Source organism: Phocoena sinus, chromosome 8, assembly GCF_008692025.1.
Source record: "Phocoena sinus isolate mPhoSin1 chromosome 8, mPhoSin1.pri, whole genome shotgun sequence".
NCBI classification, from domain to species: Eukaryota; Metazoa; Chordata; class Mammalia; order Artiodactyla; family Phocoenidae; genus Phocoena; species Phocoena sinus.
Window position 1 is genome coordinate 12,011,963 of NC_045770.1, and position 15,068 is coordinate 12,027,030.

General features: G+C 48.3%; 1 protein-coding gene across 1 annotated transcript in view; it reads right to left on the reverse strand.

Moving 5' to 3' along the window:
• Positions 1-15,068, reverse strand: part of GRIK4 (glutamate ionotropic receptor kainate type subunit 4) — a 307,625-nt gene that overhangs the window by 158,708 nt on the left and 133,849 nt on the right. Inside the window, exons 2-3 of the mRNA XM_032640427.1 lie at positions 13,426-13,590; positions 9-106 (exon numbers count right to left, since the gene is read on the reverse strand). Of these exons, the coding sequence (XP_032496318.1) occupies positions 9-106; positions 13,426-13,590 (263 nt within the window). The remainder of the gene's footprint in view (positions 1-8; positions 107-13,425; positions 13,591-15,068) is intronic.

A 15,068-nucleotide genomic window follows, 5' to 3' on the forward strand; every position in this document is an offset into this window, starting at 1 on the left:
GCACTCACCTCCTTCTCCCCACAGATGTTGCCGATGATGGAGCTGGAGGCCGGGCTGGAGGATGGTCCCAGGACAGCGACCACCCCCTTGGGAAGGATCTGACACACTGCAGCCAGCGGCAGGGGCAAAACGTGGGGAGCAGGAAAGGAAACAAGGCGCTCATCAGGTGGGGCGTGGGCTTCGGCCTCGAGTCCTCCGATCTTCCCCCCGCTGGCCCCTCACCTCCCGCCCACCCCTGTCCCCGTCCTGGTACCCCTCCTATTCTTCCAAACCCAGTGCCTCTCCTCCCCTGGACTACTGGGCTCCAGGACAGTTTTATTGGAGTTTATGGATGGTATTAAATGAGGAAATGACCCAGGTTATGACAACATACGGCCTCAGCCGACAGGGTGTATAAATTGTCTGGGCTGTCACCGAAGGATGGAGGCGCACAACGGAAACCTGCACGTCCCACCCTCTTTCTGCCTAGCCTGTAGGATGGGTGCTGGGAGCCCGGACATGGCTGCTGCAGGGACTACGGGTCTAGCTCACAGGATGGCCAGCCAGCATGCAATCTGTTAGCCACCCCGCCAAAGAGAGTCTAGAGAGGAAAAATGGTAGACAAGCAGAGAGAAAAAGGATAGTGAGGATGAGGCAGGCAGAGAGAAGAAAGCAGCCCAGCTAAAGTCAAAGGGAACAGGAGAGAGAGAGGAGAAGGAAGAGAGAGAGTGAGTGGCCGAGAGGGCCCTCATCTTTCAATGCCACCCTCCTTTCACCTGGCCTGGAGCCTGGCGCTCCTGCTTCCCTGAGCCCATCACGTGCCTTCCTGACCAACCAGCACGCTCTGTGACCTTGTACCTCCCCCCTGGGGAAGGCGCCCTTCCCTCCTCTACCCCAGATGCTCACTCACCTGTCAAGAAGCACCTCAAATGCCACCTTCTCCTTACCCCTCCCGCAACTCCTTTTAGTAGAATCCATCCTCCCTGGGGCTCCGAGGCCCATGGATTTTCCCTCTGTTCTAAGACACTTGTAAATGTGTCTGTTTCAGTTTGTTGTTTAGATGTGTTTCTCCTCTCGCTAGATTTCAAACCTCTTAAAGGCCAGAGCTGAGACGTATTTATCTCTAAATCCCCACTTCGCATTTCCCTGGTGTCCAGCACAGTGTTTTCTAAGCGCCCAGTTCATGTCTGTCCAATGAGTGAGTGGATGGGTAGGACACGCAGTCAGAAGAGGAGAGAATGTAAGATTTTAAAATGCTACATCCTTTCGAATGATGGTTTTCTCCAGATATAGGCCCAGGAGTGGGACTGCTGGGTCGTATGGTAGTTCTAGTTTTAGATTTTTAAGGAACCTCCATACTGCTCTGCACAGTGGCTGTACAAATTTACATTCCCACCAACAGTATAGGAGGGTTCCGTTTTCTCCACACCCTCTACAGCATTTATTGTTTGTAGATTTTTTTTTTTTTTTTTGCGGTACGCAGGCCTCTCACTGTTGTGGACTCTCCCGCTGCGGAGCACAGGCTCCAGACACGCAGGCTCAGTGGCCATGGCTCACGGGCCCAGCCGCTCCACGGTATGAGGGATCTTCCCGGACCAGGGCACGAACCCACGTCCCCTGCGTTGGCAGGCGGACTCTCAACCACTGCGCCACCGGGGAAGCCCTGTTTGTAGATTTTTTGATAATGGCCGTTCTGACCGGTGTGAGGTGATACCTCATTGTAGTTTTGATTTTACAATAGCCAGGACATGGCAGCAACCTAAATGTCCGTCGACAGAAGAATGGATAAAGAAGATGTGGTATGGAGATACAATGGAATATTACTCAGCCATAAAAAGGAACGAAATAATGCCATTTGCAGCAACATGGGTGGACCTAGAGATTGTCATACAGAGTGAAGTAAGCCAGAGAGAGAAAGACAAATATCGTATAATATAGCTTATAAGTGGAATCTAGAAAAATGCTACAGATGAACTTATTTGCAAAGCAGAAATAGAGTCACAGAGGTAGAAAACAAACTTACGGTTACCAAGGAGGAAAGGAGGGGGTGGGATGAATTGGGAGATTGGGATTGACACATATACACTATTGATACTATGTATAAAATAGATAACTAATGCGGACCTACTGTATAGCACAGGGAACTCTGCTCAGTGCTCTGTGGTGACCTCAATTGGAAGGAAATCTAAAGAAGAGTGGATATATGTATACATATAGATGATTCACTTTGCTGTACAGCAGAAACTAACACAACATTGTAAAGCGACTATACTCCAATAAAAATTACTTTAAAAAATATTACAGACTGAGAAAGGAAGGGGGGAAGGAAAGGAGAAAACAGACAGACAGAGAACGTAGGACAATTCTCAGCACACACATGGTGATATCAGAACCACAGAGCTGCCCCTCAGATTATACTCTGTGGTTCCCAGTCTCGCTACGAGACGTCCTTCTCTGCAAACCTCAAAGCTCATCTCTGGACACATTTTCCTCCTATTCACATCAAGTGTCAGGTCAGTACAGTGAGGTTAAGGAATCAGTCCAAGCATCCTTACTGAGCCAGCTGCAAAGCCACATCTGCAACCTGGTGCTCTTTCTCCTAAAGCAGAGTCCTAACCACTGGCCCCTACAGCCAAGTTATGGCTCTGATGGGGCACAGGCGGTGGGGTAGAGCACCAGGGTTCAAATCCCGGTGCTGTAATTTATCACACAAATGACAGATCTGTAATTTATCACACAAACGATAGACCTGTGGGGTCTTCTTTCAGCCTGAGGCTCAGGCGGGGGTCCTTTAACATCGTGGATCTCAGCTGACTGACAGGTTGCCAGCAGTGGGTGCCTGAGGGGGACTCAGTAGTACCAAGTGTCAGAACCATCCCCAGCAACAGAGTAACTGTGGACAGGCTTTACCTTTGAAGAACACTCTTCAAAGTTCAAGCTACTTCCGTGGCTTGAACAGAAGTAGCTGGGGGCTCTAAATTCATTGGCCATCAAATTCCTATTCCTACAGCAGCCTCAGGGGTGGAGCTTAGTTCCTGATTTTACCTATAAGGCAACAGCATCCTAGGGATGTTAAGTGACTCCCCGTAAAGTCACACACCTAATAAAGGTCTGAGCCAGCGCTGGAATTCAAGTCTGCGGACCCCACCCAGTGTTCGTCCCACTACCTGTTCTGTCTGCCCTACTCCTTGCAGCCACTTTGCCCATCTCTTTTCAACCCCAGACCACACCCCATCTTGTTCTGCTGCACCTGCTTCCCCAAGGTCACCAATGTCTCTTAGCAGTTCTTATCTCTCTTTTTGTAGCATTTGATGCCGCCAATTGCATTGCTCTTTTGAATTTCATGACGCTATCCGATCCTGATTCTCAGCCGCTTCTCTGATTGGTCTTTCTCACTTCCTTAGCCAACTCCTCTTCCTTCTCCTCTCCACTAAATTCAGATTTTGTCCATGCCTCACTCTCCCTGGGCAATCTCGACCTTGCCTGTGGACTCCACATCTCATCTCTGCCCGGGTGATCCTACACCCTGACCCATGTCCTGGGTTACAAAACGCGTTCCACCTACCTGCTGGGCGTTGCCACAGGGACTTCCTTCTGGTGTCTCTTCCAGAGAGAGAGGCAGAAAGGCAGAAAGCACAGTCCTTAAGAGCACGAACTCTGATGCAAGTCTATCTGAGTGTGAGTCTTGACTGGGTCACTTACTAGCTGTGAGACCTTGAGCAAGTTACCCAAACTCTCTGAGACTGCTTTCTCATCTATAGAACTGGGATGCTAACAGCACCTCTCCCGCAGGGATGTCGTGAGAATTAAAGTGAGTTAATACATACAAGGCACTTAGAGTGGTACTGACGTGCTACAGGACTCATTATTATTATTCCCAATACAGCATGTCTGTTATATACTTTTCATACATAATCTGATTTGATCTTCACACTGTCAGGAAGACTCATTATTATCCCCACTTTACAGATGGTGAAACTGAGGCTTAGAAAATTTAAGTGCCTTGTTCAAGGTCACACAGGTCATATATGGTAGAGCTGGGCTTGAATTTGGAGATCCATCTGGCATCAAAGCCCAAGCTCTTAACCACTTCACTTTACCCCCCTGAGCTCCTGAAGTTCAAACCATGGTCGCCCTTGACTCTTCCTTACCTCTCCTTACTGCATCTACTCACTCGCTATACCAATCAGGGGCCAGGTTCTGACCATTTGACCTGCTCACCCCCCACTATCCTTTCCTTCCCACTCCCACTGTCACAGATCCATCAGCCCCTTTTGCTACCTGCCTCCTAAGGGCTTTCTCCGTCTCCAGGATTCTTCATTTTCCAATCTGTTCTCCAAAGCAAGGCCAATTATAATCCTAAACGTAGGTCTGTGTGCTCCTGCAGGGCAGAAAGCTTGTCTTATTTATCTCTGTGTCCTCCATGCCTAGCACAGGGCTGGACTCAGAGTTAACGTGCTCAATAAATAGCTGTTGAACCACACTGAAGCCCACTCAGCTCTTTTCATAGAAAATTGGAAATAAGCTAAATGTCCAATCATAAGGCAATAGTTATCTAAAGTGTGGGTCATATACCCAAGTGGAATATTACTTAGGCATTTAAAATGCTTATGAACAGTTTATAATAATCTTAAAAATATTTATGTAATAATATTAAGAGCAAGAAGCAGGATATAAAATTATATGTATATCTACATGAAGGCTACAACTAAGCAAATACAGAAAATTGTTATGCACTGCGGAGTGACTGGAAGAAGAGGTTATAAAAGCCCACATTTATTAAGTGCTACTTATGGCCCATTCTAAGCACTTTATGTGAATTGACTTATTTAATTCTGGAAACAACCTGATGTGATAGATACTGTTACTGTCACCCTCATTTTACAGACAAGAAAACAGAAAAGTTAAAGGGCAGAGTCAGGGTTCAGACTCCCGACCCCTCACTCCAGGGTCAGCTCCCAACCACTGCACTCCCACTTCCCGCCAGCTCACCTGGAATACACCTGGAACCTATTCCCAAGTTGTTCTCTCTGACTAGACCAGGGGTCTTAACCTTCTGCCTGAGATCTGTGGGCAGAAGTCAGTGGTCTGTGAACATTCTGGGGGAAGAAAAATGGCATTATTTTCTCTTAACCCCTAACAGAAATTCAGCATTTCCTTCAATTTGGAATATAGGCAATAAACCACAGTATATTAACAGTTGCTGTGACTTTGTCATTGACAGACATCGTGAGTGTTTTCATATCACATTACGGTACTGCAGATGTCTTGAGATATCATTCATATTCATAATTACTTTGAAATTACACTAGTCGTAACATTTGGCTATTGAATGCATTAATAGATAGGATGTTTAAAAAAAGTTTTTAAATGAATAAAATTACATAGATAGGATGACCAGGGAAACCAATTACATGGAAATACAGTTAAAATACATTAATATATCACTACTAAAATATTTTAACTGCATTTCCATATAACTGGTTTCCCTGGTCATCCTATCTATGTAATTTTATTCATTTAAAAACTTTTTTCTGAGAAGGAGTCCATTAGCACCCACAGACTACCATGGTCTAGGCCCTCTCTTGCCCTTCCGCCTGGAAAACTCCTACTGATCCTCCAGTGCCCCACTCAGTTCTTGCCCATGGGTGAGAAGGTGCCATTCCCTCCCAATATTCACATCACACCGTGGCTCTGAGTCAACTTCATGCTCGGCAGGTCAGCATCCTTGTTCTCTGAATTCCTGGCCAGCTTCTGCCCCAAGCTAGCTCATTATGCTGGGTCTCAGTAAGGAGAAGCTTATCCTAAAAAGAAATTCTTACAGAAGGTCACAATCCCTTATTCCCAATTCCAAAATCCAAAAGGCTCTGAAACTGAATGGTTTCATCAAACTCATTTGGTGGCAAAATCTGATCTAAATAGATAGATGTGAAGCTATTTATAATATATGAATATCTGAATGTAAGCATGCATTTAATTTTGAGTGTGGGGTTCAGCCCCAAGCCCCATCTGAGATGCTACTTAATGTATGGTATAAGCACCACATGACCTTTCCAGTATCCGGCAAGTTCTGAAATCTAAACACATCTGGCCTCAAGGGTTCCTGGACTTGTGCCTGCTGTTGTGAGTGTCCATCTCCCATTTCCCACTGGATCGGAAACTCCTTGAAGGCCGGGGTCACATTTATTCAGTCCCGGCAAAAAGGAATTAGTCAATAGATGTTTGTTCAGCTGAACTGAAACGATTCAAAATGAGTGCAATGAAAGTGAATTATCATCTTCCCAGTAGCCATGGCCTGGGGATTTCCTGGGATCTGGGAATTGTTCTTTCATTCCCTATGAAGGGTGGAGGCATCGTTTCAGTAGAAATGAAAATCGGTTATAAAGGACCTCAGTTCTGAAACTTCCTGGACCCTGTTTCTGCAGGCCCCGGCTGTCTCGTGAGGATCTCTGAGCAGTTTGAGGGGTGGAGGAGAGGGAGGTGCACTCTGCTTCTGCCTCCCAGGGAGCAGGGAGAGGTGAGTGATGTTGCCACGGCAACCAAGTTTCCCAGAGGAGTTGGAAGGCAACTGACAGAGCAGCTGCAGGAATAAAGCACCATGATGGGATGTTGTAAGAAGGGGAAACTTCTTCCCCTGGAGATACCAGCTCCGGCCTGGATTTGAAGTCTCCTTGGACTCCTGGGCTGGACAGGAGGTGCTTATGGGAACGTCACCTTCTCTGAGTCTTCACAGGGAGGGGAAGGGTCTGGCTGTGCTGAAGGTGGTGCAGAGCAGTTACTCACGGGCTCACTGGTGGCAGGCCCTCCAGGGAAGGGGCAGCTTCCGGGGTGGGGACGAGGAAACTCAGCGCCACAGCGTGGCGCTCCCGGAGCCCCTGTGGTAAACAATCGGGGCCACCGGTAGCTGATATCGATGTGGAGCAGAGGCCGGGAGAGCTCAGAGTCCTTCACATAAAGATAGTTCAGGGCGGGCTTCCCTGGTGGCGCAGTGGTTGAGAGTCCGCCTGCCGATGCAGGGGACGCGGGTTCGTGCCCCGGTCCGCGAAGATCCCACATATCAGCCGCGGAATGGCTGGAGCGGCTGGGCCCGTGTACGGAGCCTGTGCTCCGCAACGTGAGAGGCCCGCGTACCGCAATTAAAAAAAAAAAAAAAAAAAGACACTTCAGGGCGCCGAAGCCCGAGTGGAGTCAGAGCGCAGGTCTCTCTGTGTGCTTGGTCATGCTATCCGGAGTGAGGCAAACAACCGTCCCCATCAGCACCAAGAACTAACCCCTCCTTGTGCCAGAGCCTCGGGAGCATGGTCCACTCTCAGTTCTGTGAATGGACCAGGGGCTGAATGGACTGGCCGTGCTGGCCTCAAGAGCCGAGAGGGGTGCTGTGAGGGTGCAGTGCCAGGTCTGTGCACTGTCACGCCCCACAATGGGAACCTCCCTGGTGAGCGTGCCCCAGCGTATCGGAGAACTCAAAACTGCCACTGGCTGTCACAGGGATGAAATGAACAGTGTGGGGAATATAGTCAATGATAATGTAATATCTTTGTATGGTGACAGATGGTAACTAGACTTATCGTGGTGATCACTTTGTAATACATAGAAATATCAAATCACTATGTTACACACCAGTAAGCAACAGCGCTGTAGGTCAATTATTCTTCAAACACAAACAAACCAACTCATAGGAAAGATCAGATTCATGGTTACCAGAGGCAGAGGGTGCGGGGAGGGGGCATTGGATGAAGCAGTCAGAAGGTACAAACTTCCATTATAAAAGAGCTAGGGATGTAACGCACAGCGTGATAAGTATAATTAACACAGCTGTATGTTCTACATGAAAGTTGCCAAGAAAGTAAATCCTAAGAGTTCTCATCACAAGGAAAACATTTTTTCTGTTTCTTTGATTTTGTATCTATAGGAGGTGATGGATGGTCACTAAGCTTACTGTGATAATAATTTCACGATATATGTAAGTCAAATATTATGCTGTACACCTTGAACTTACACAGTGCTGTATGCCAATTGCGTCTCTATAAAACTGGAAGGAAAACAAACCCACCATTGGCTCCTCTCACCAACGGCGTATCATTCAAAGCCCTCAGCCTGGTCCCAGACCACCATGGAAGCAGCAACACCGTACGGGGAGTTTACACATGCAGGCACCGGGCTGGCAGACACAACACCACCCTGAATCCCTACGATGATCCAGAGAGCGAGGAGTTACAATACTAGTTCTACTACCAAATCATACTAATAGGTGAAATTTATCAAGAGTTCACCTGACTCCTGGCACTGCTCTAAGTTTTCTAACCGCATCATCTCACTTAATCTTTCAGCAACCTCATGAAGTGAGAACTCTTATTGTTCCCATTTTACAGATGAGGAGTTTGAGGCACAGGAGATAAGCCCACAGTGCTGGCGATTAGGATCCTGACCGCTATTCTACACAGCTCTCCAGTCCTGGCCTTCACCACCGCACCCCCACCCCCCCCCCCCCCCCCCCCCCCCACGGCAGACGCTCCCTGTTTTAGCCACACCCAGCTGTCATTGTGCCCCAAGGTTTCCGGTTTTTTTCCTTCCTCAAGCATGCTATTAAGGCTTCTGCGTGGATGCCCTCACCTGTCAAACATTCCAAGTTCTGGCCCAGCGGCCTTACCTGACCGCCTAGCTACACCTATGACCTATTTCTGACCTCATTCTGCCCTTGTCTGAGCCACTCCCTGGCAAGCCCACAGCAGAGCTACTGAGATTTATGTCACTTTTCAGATGTGTGGTCTCACCGCCTCCTGGGAAAGACTGTGAGCCTCAGTTTCCCCATCTGTAAAATGAGGAGGTTGGGCCAGGCCATTTCTAACCACTGTAATTCAATGCATTTCTGCGTCCCTGTTATGCGTACGTGAGGTGGGAAAGGGAGGCGGGGAATGCGTGTTGAATGACTCATCACTATTCCGATGACTTTCTCCTCTGGCTTCTCACCATTTTCCCTCATGCTGACTTGGAGTCATTCTATTGAGCTGATGGAGGGATGTTAGCCTTTACTCACTAGAAGCAGCCCTGAATCAGCGGAGGTCGTGCCCACAGAGCCTTCGAGAAGCTCGGGATCCTGTGCAGGAGGGGCGGCTGGAACCTCACTCTCTGTGCCCATTTCCAGGCACTGGGGCCTCACGGGGCCCGAGAACCAGTGAGCCTCTGGGTTTCCAGGGGAAACAGTGTGGACAGCTGATAGCACGCTTGTCCTCATAGAGACAAACCAGGGCAGAGGTGAGGGGCTGACAGGGAGGCTCCTGCTTCTAGCTCTGCAGTAAATTAAACTTCAGACTGGCTCTGGCAGCAGCAGGGATGGTGCCTCAGGGTGTCTGGGTGATAAGGGAGGGGGTGGCACTTAGTTTAGCTCTAATACGTTCGCTGTAGGAGACACAGGGATCTATAGGAACAGAGGAGGGCGATGCTGTGGGAGCTTGCTGCACGAGAAAGGCAGAGATGGAGATAAGATACTTGAGCCAGGAGGGAAGGGATGGCCATGCGGGGAGGTGACCTGATAGGTCTTGTCCAGCCCTCTTATTTCAGACCTGTGGGCTGCGCAGAGGGAGCTGGGAAGTCAAACATCAAGAAGCCTGAGGCAATGATGGTGACCAGGCAAAGAGGTAGAGGGGATTGGACGAGGGTCTGAGGAAGCTTTACGGGTGACCCTCACTTTAAGTAAACCCACTATATGAAAATCTATGTGAACCAGATAAAAGCGGGGTGGTTTGCTACTTGTATCTTTCCAGTGTCCAGGTCGTTATTAACACCCTGTGTGATACTTTCCATCTCCCAGCCTTGCTTTCAACTATCAAATGAGATAGTTGAACTCCAGCATCTTTAGTTTTACACTTCATCCTCTTTGATTCTGAAATTGCCATTGTTTCCCTTGAATGACACGCCCGCCCCAAATGTGACTCATTATTTGTGCAGAGTTTTTGAAACTCACCTATTGCCCTATTGCCGAGAGTGGGCACAAGAGTTCCCTGTAGGATTGCTACCACCTCCATTTAGATCAGAGCCTCTGCTTTCCGCAACCAAGGATGTCATCACTAGGATCGCTTTTATCCCCTTGAAGTGGAGTCTCGGGGCACCGGGTGACAGGTGTGAGGTTGGGGGCATTCGTCAGGGCCCCAGAGCCACTCAAGTAGTTTTACATTAACAATGCAAATCAACCCCAGGCCACCAGCCCAGGGAAGACACAGCCACCATGAGCTGGAGCAGTAGCTGGCTCTGGGAGGCACACAAAGGCTCGGTGCTGTCGGATGCATCAACCCAGAAAACGGGGAAGAGAGGGGAATATCCAATTATGATCGAGGCCCCACGAGGCACCTGACATTAAGACAGGCGGTGTGAGAGGAGTCCGGGAGGTAGATGGTGCTGCCAGGTAGGGATGGCTGAACTCTGGGACAGGGAGAGAGACATGATGGTAAGAGGGGGAGGAAGCCAGCTCCAAGGTGGGGAGGCGGTGGTGGTGAGAGAATAAAGCCAACAACGAAATCCATAGCTGCCACTTACTAACTACCTGGTACGTGCGCGGTGCTGAGGAACTCACCTGCACTGTCTCGTGTCCTGCTCCGAGTGACCCTAGGAGGTGTTATCACCATCACCTCATTTTACAAATGAGGAAACGGAGGCACGAAATGGTTCAGCAGCCTGTCCACTGTCACACAGCTAGTAAACAGCAGAGCCAGGATTGAAACCTGGTCGGTCTGATCCTAAAATCCATGTTCCTACTCTTTATACCACAGTCTCCCCAACGTAGGGATCGCAGAGATGTCGCTCCTCCTTCATCTGGGGATCCTGCCTCCTTTTAACCTCCTTCCCCCATCCCGCCACTGACCCCCCCCAGTCCCGCCCCATCCCGCTTCAGCTAAACGCGGTAACCCACCACCCACTCTCCCCCTTATTGTGGGAGGGAAAGAGCAGGCGGGGCTGGAAGCTTTCTATGAACTATCTGGGTGGTGTTTAAAATCCACTGTGGGAGAGCAGCTCAGGCGTTAGATGAAAAGCCTTTGGGGTAGAAAGATCCAAAAGCCCTCTTTTCTAACAAATGCTCATCGTGCCTCAAACACAGTGACATGTAAAAGCTGAACCAAGGGCCACGTGTTAGTAAAATACTTGGTGCCTAAAAGAGGGGCCTTAGAAAGATGCTCCAAAGCTCTGTAATGTGGAATAAAGATATCAGTTTCCTTTCTTCCCCTGATTCATCCAGCTTAATATTTTAGATGTATTGACTCCACTAAGCCTGGGTCATTGGGAGAAGAAATTTACATCTGCTAATGACCCCCATCCTCAGTGGGCAATCCATGCTTTCTGTTCTGCGAAGGAAACCCTGAGGAACCAAAGAAGAAGAAGGGGAAGCTGGTTTTTCAAAGAATAGGCTACAGAACTATTTAGCCATCTGGCCCCCTGTCTGCGACCTGCCCTCATGGACAAAAAAGAAACACTACAATACAGACAGGACCAGGAGATTCATGAGAAGTCACTGCTGGTATTTCTGCTTTCATTTTGAAGATCCTGAGAAATCTGAATCTTCCTTTTGTTGGACTCGAATTTAACCTCTATGACAACTAGGATTTCTACCTGTGCCCTGCTGAATCCCCATTGCCTAGGATAGAGTACAGCAGGCACTCACTAAATATTTATTGACTGACCAAGTGAATAAATGAATGACAATTCCAGGTACCGTTTCCACCATGCCTTCTTCTGAAGGAATCTGTGTCCATAGATCCTGCTGGCCTCAACAACCCTGTTTTGTGTGATAGAAATCCACCCTCAGTCTTTCGGAGTGGACTTTCTCCCCAAGGGTAGCTCTTAGGTCATCTGGTCAATGCCTGTGGCTTGTGAGACAGGACCAACCAGATCCTCTACCTTGTCTCCAAACCAAGAGGCACTGAGGGAAGCTGCACACTGAAGAGAGACTGTAAGCCACCTGAGGGCAGGGACTGTGTCTCTCTTGTTTTCTGCATTGCTCCCAATGCATGATATCCTGAGTCAGGCCTGAAATAGAGCAAATGCTCTATAAAAGTTTCCTGAATGGATAAACAAATTGTCAGCTGGGCCTGGATGGCCATTACGGGACATGATGAATAAACCAGGGAAACCAAAGTAGCAGAGAGGGAAGAGCATGGATCCAATACAACAAGAGCACTAAAGACGCTGTGGGACAGACAGAGAGCCACTGCCTTCCTCCCGTCCTGCTCTCTTTGGATCCATACGATATCCTACCAATTGTACTTAAGCCAGTGTAAATGTGTTTCTTCTCTTGCAATATTAATAACCCAGACGAGAGCATGCAGACGACCAGATGTCTGACATGTATATTTGAGCGAGTTGTTCTTTAGTTTGGTTTGGTTTTGCCACTGAGTGTCATTAAAGGTTGAAATGGGCTAGAAAGGGAGGAGATGGGACTCCAGAGCCTTAGGGAATGGAGGCCATCATCTCTCTGGGCTGAGGGTCTCCCGCTCTTTCCCTCTGAACTGGAGTTGTTCATTTCCAGCTTAGCTACAAGCCACCACCCCACTAACCTGGAAGCTCATCCTGTAAAGTCATCAAAGTAATACCAGCCACACACCAGAGAAGTGCAGGGGAGGTGGAGTGGATGGGACACTAGACGTGCAGGGTCGTGATGCAAGTTCAGGGTCCAGGACTTGCTCAGCCATTGACTAGCTCTGGGGTTATCCAATGTCTTTGAGCCTCAGTTTCTTTGGTAAAGTGGGAATAATAACACTTAACTCTCTGGTTGTTGGGAGAATTAAAAGCAGTGCCCAGCACATGGGAGGGGCTCCGTAGGTGTGACTGGAGCGACCAACTGAGTATGAACGTAAAGCACTCCAGCTCACAGAGGATTTCCCTATATTGCAAGTCATTTAAATCTCACAATGACTTGCAAGATTTGCGAAGTAGACCTTAGGGTTCCCATTTTACAGGTGAAGAAACTGAGGTTAAACAGAATCACTGACTTGTCCAAGGTTACCCACAGAGTGAGTGGCTGACGTCCAGCCCAAGTCTCAGCTTCTTCCCACGACACTGCCCTCAGCAAAAGAAAGCAAGACAGGAAACAGATGTGCCATGGCTATGCTTCCCTGGGGCTGGCGGAATCTCTCCTTTCTTAATCCCATACAGGGTTTCGTTCAGGGATCTGTGTACAAAATGTCCAGGAGATGAATGAATCAATATATGAAGGAATGAATGAGTGGGTAAATGAAGGAACGAATGAATTCCCTGTCTTAATTCTACTCCACACGTGATTTGCAACAAAACCTGGGATCTTGTCTCGACTAAGCCCTATAGGGCTTTCTGGTGCATGTTTCTCTTCCTCTCTTGGGAATATCTACATCACAGGCCCGGCAATGGGTGCGGCTCACACCACCAGCCCCTCCTCTGCCAGCAAGGGAAGCAGAGGGCAGCCCTGCCCATGCTACGTACTGGTTTCTGCAGTCTCGTACTCGCTGTCTCTGAGAAGCTCAAAGATGTCCACTTCGACCTTGGCCTTGCCCAGCCTCTCGGGAGCACGGTTGATGCGGTTCTTGGCCAGCGTGATAGACAGCCGCTCCCCTCTGCTGCACTCCATGGGGTCATCCAGGATAGCAGCTGTGGGCAGGCAACCACATGGACACAGTTGGTACCCTCTACCGTTACGCGTCCTCCTACTCCAGTCTCCCCCCCCGTGCCGCCTTCCACCTCCGCCCTGCCATCCTCAGAACTGTCCCCAAAGCAAGTCCCCTGCATGCTAAGGGTCTAGGTCTGTAGCCAGGTGTGGCGGTGAACTCTAGTGTGGCTAGTCACCTCAGGGACACTGTAATGCCACGGCAGGCCACCAGGGGCCCTACCTGGAAGAGGTCCCCAGGCTCAGGCATAGCGATACCCTTGGATCTAGGTTTACCTGCACACATGGGCACACGTGTGCAAAGGGAGGGAGATGGCAGCAGTCCTTTGAAAATGGTATTCTGGGCATATGAGAAACTCTCCTTGAGGTGATCTAGGGTTGAAGAAGGCCAGGTTTGAGAGGGAGACCTGTGGTATCAGGACCCGCTACAGGGCCCTGCTGAATGCCTGTTGTCCACCGATGACACATGTCACCTAGTGAGCTACATAGTTTCTATGAACTTCTGTCCTCACTGAACATGGGGAAGAATAAGACAACCTCATGGGGCTGGTGTGAGAATTCAGTAAGACAATGTATATAAGTGGCACACCCTCAAAATTTAATCAGTGTGACAATCAGTGTGAATGGCTGGAGTGGTGTGGTACCAATAGCTGCCCAACTTCTGGAAGCAGTATTAAGGATACGTGTTAACCTGAGTTCAAATCCCGGCCCCGCCCCGTCTTAGCTATGGGGCCTCTGTCTCCTCACTTGTAAAATGGGGAGAGAGCCTCTCCTTTGGGCTCCAGTGAAGATGACACGGATAATGCGTGTGAAGCGCTCAGCGCAGCATCTCGTGCACAGCACACACTCAGTAAATCTAGCCATTGATACCATTCGTTCTCTTGGTAGAGGAAGTTACACAATTGAAAATCTCTGCACAAAAACTTGTACACAGCAGTGTGGGTGAAGGGATAAATTAGGAGGCTGGGATTAACATATACACACTGCTATATATAAAATAGATAACCAACAAGGAGCTCCTGTATAGCACAGAGAGCTATACTCATTAGTTTGTAATAACCTATAAGGGAAAAGAATCTGAAAAAGAATATATATATATATAACAGAAGCACTATGCTGTATGCTTGAAACTGACACTATATTGTAAATCAACTATACTTCAAATTAAAAAACTAAAAATAAAATATGCCCTAAAAATACAGTTACTCTGTCTAAATAATAATAAAAAAAACTTGTATACAAATGTTCCAAGCAGCATTATTCATAATAGCCAAAAAGTGGGAAAACCCAAATGTCCGTCTACTGATGAGTGGATGAACAAAAATGTAGTATATCTATTCAATGGAATATTACTCAAACACAAAACGGAATAAAGTACTGATGTATGCCACAACGTGGATGAACCTTGAAAACATTATGCTCAGTTGAAGAAGCCAGACACAAAAGGTCATGTGTTGAAAGA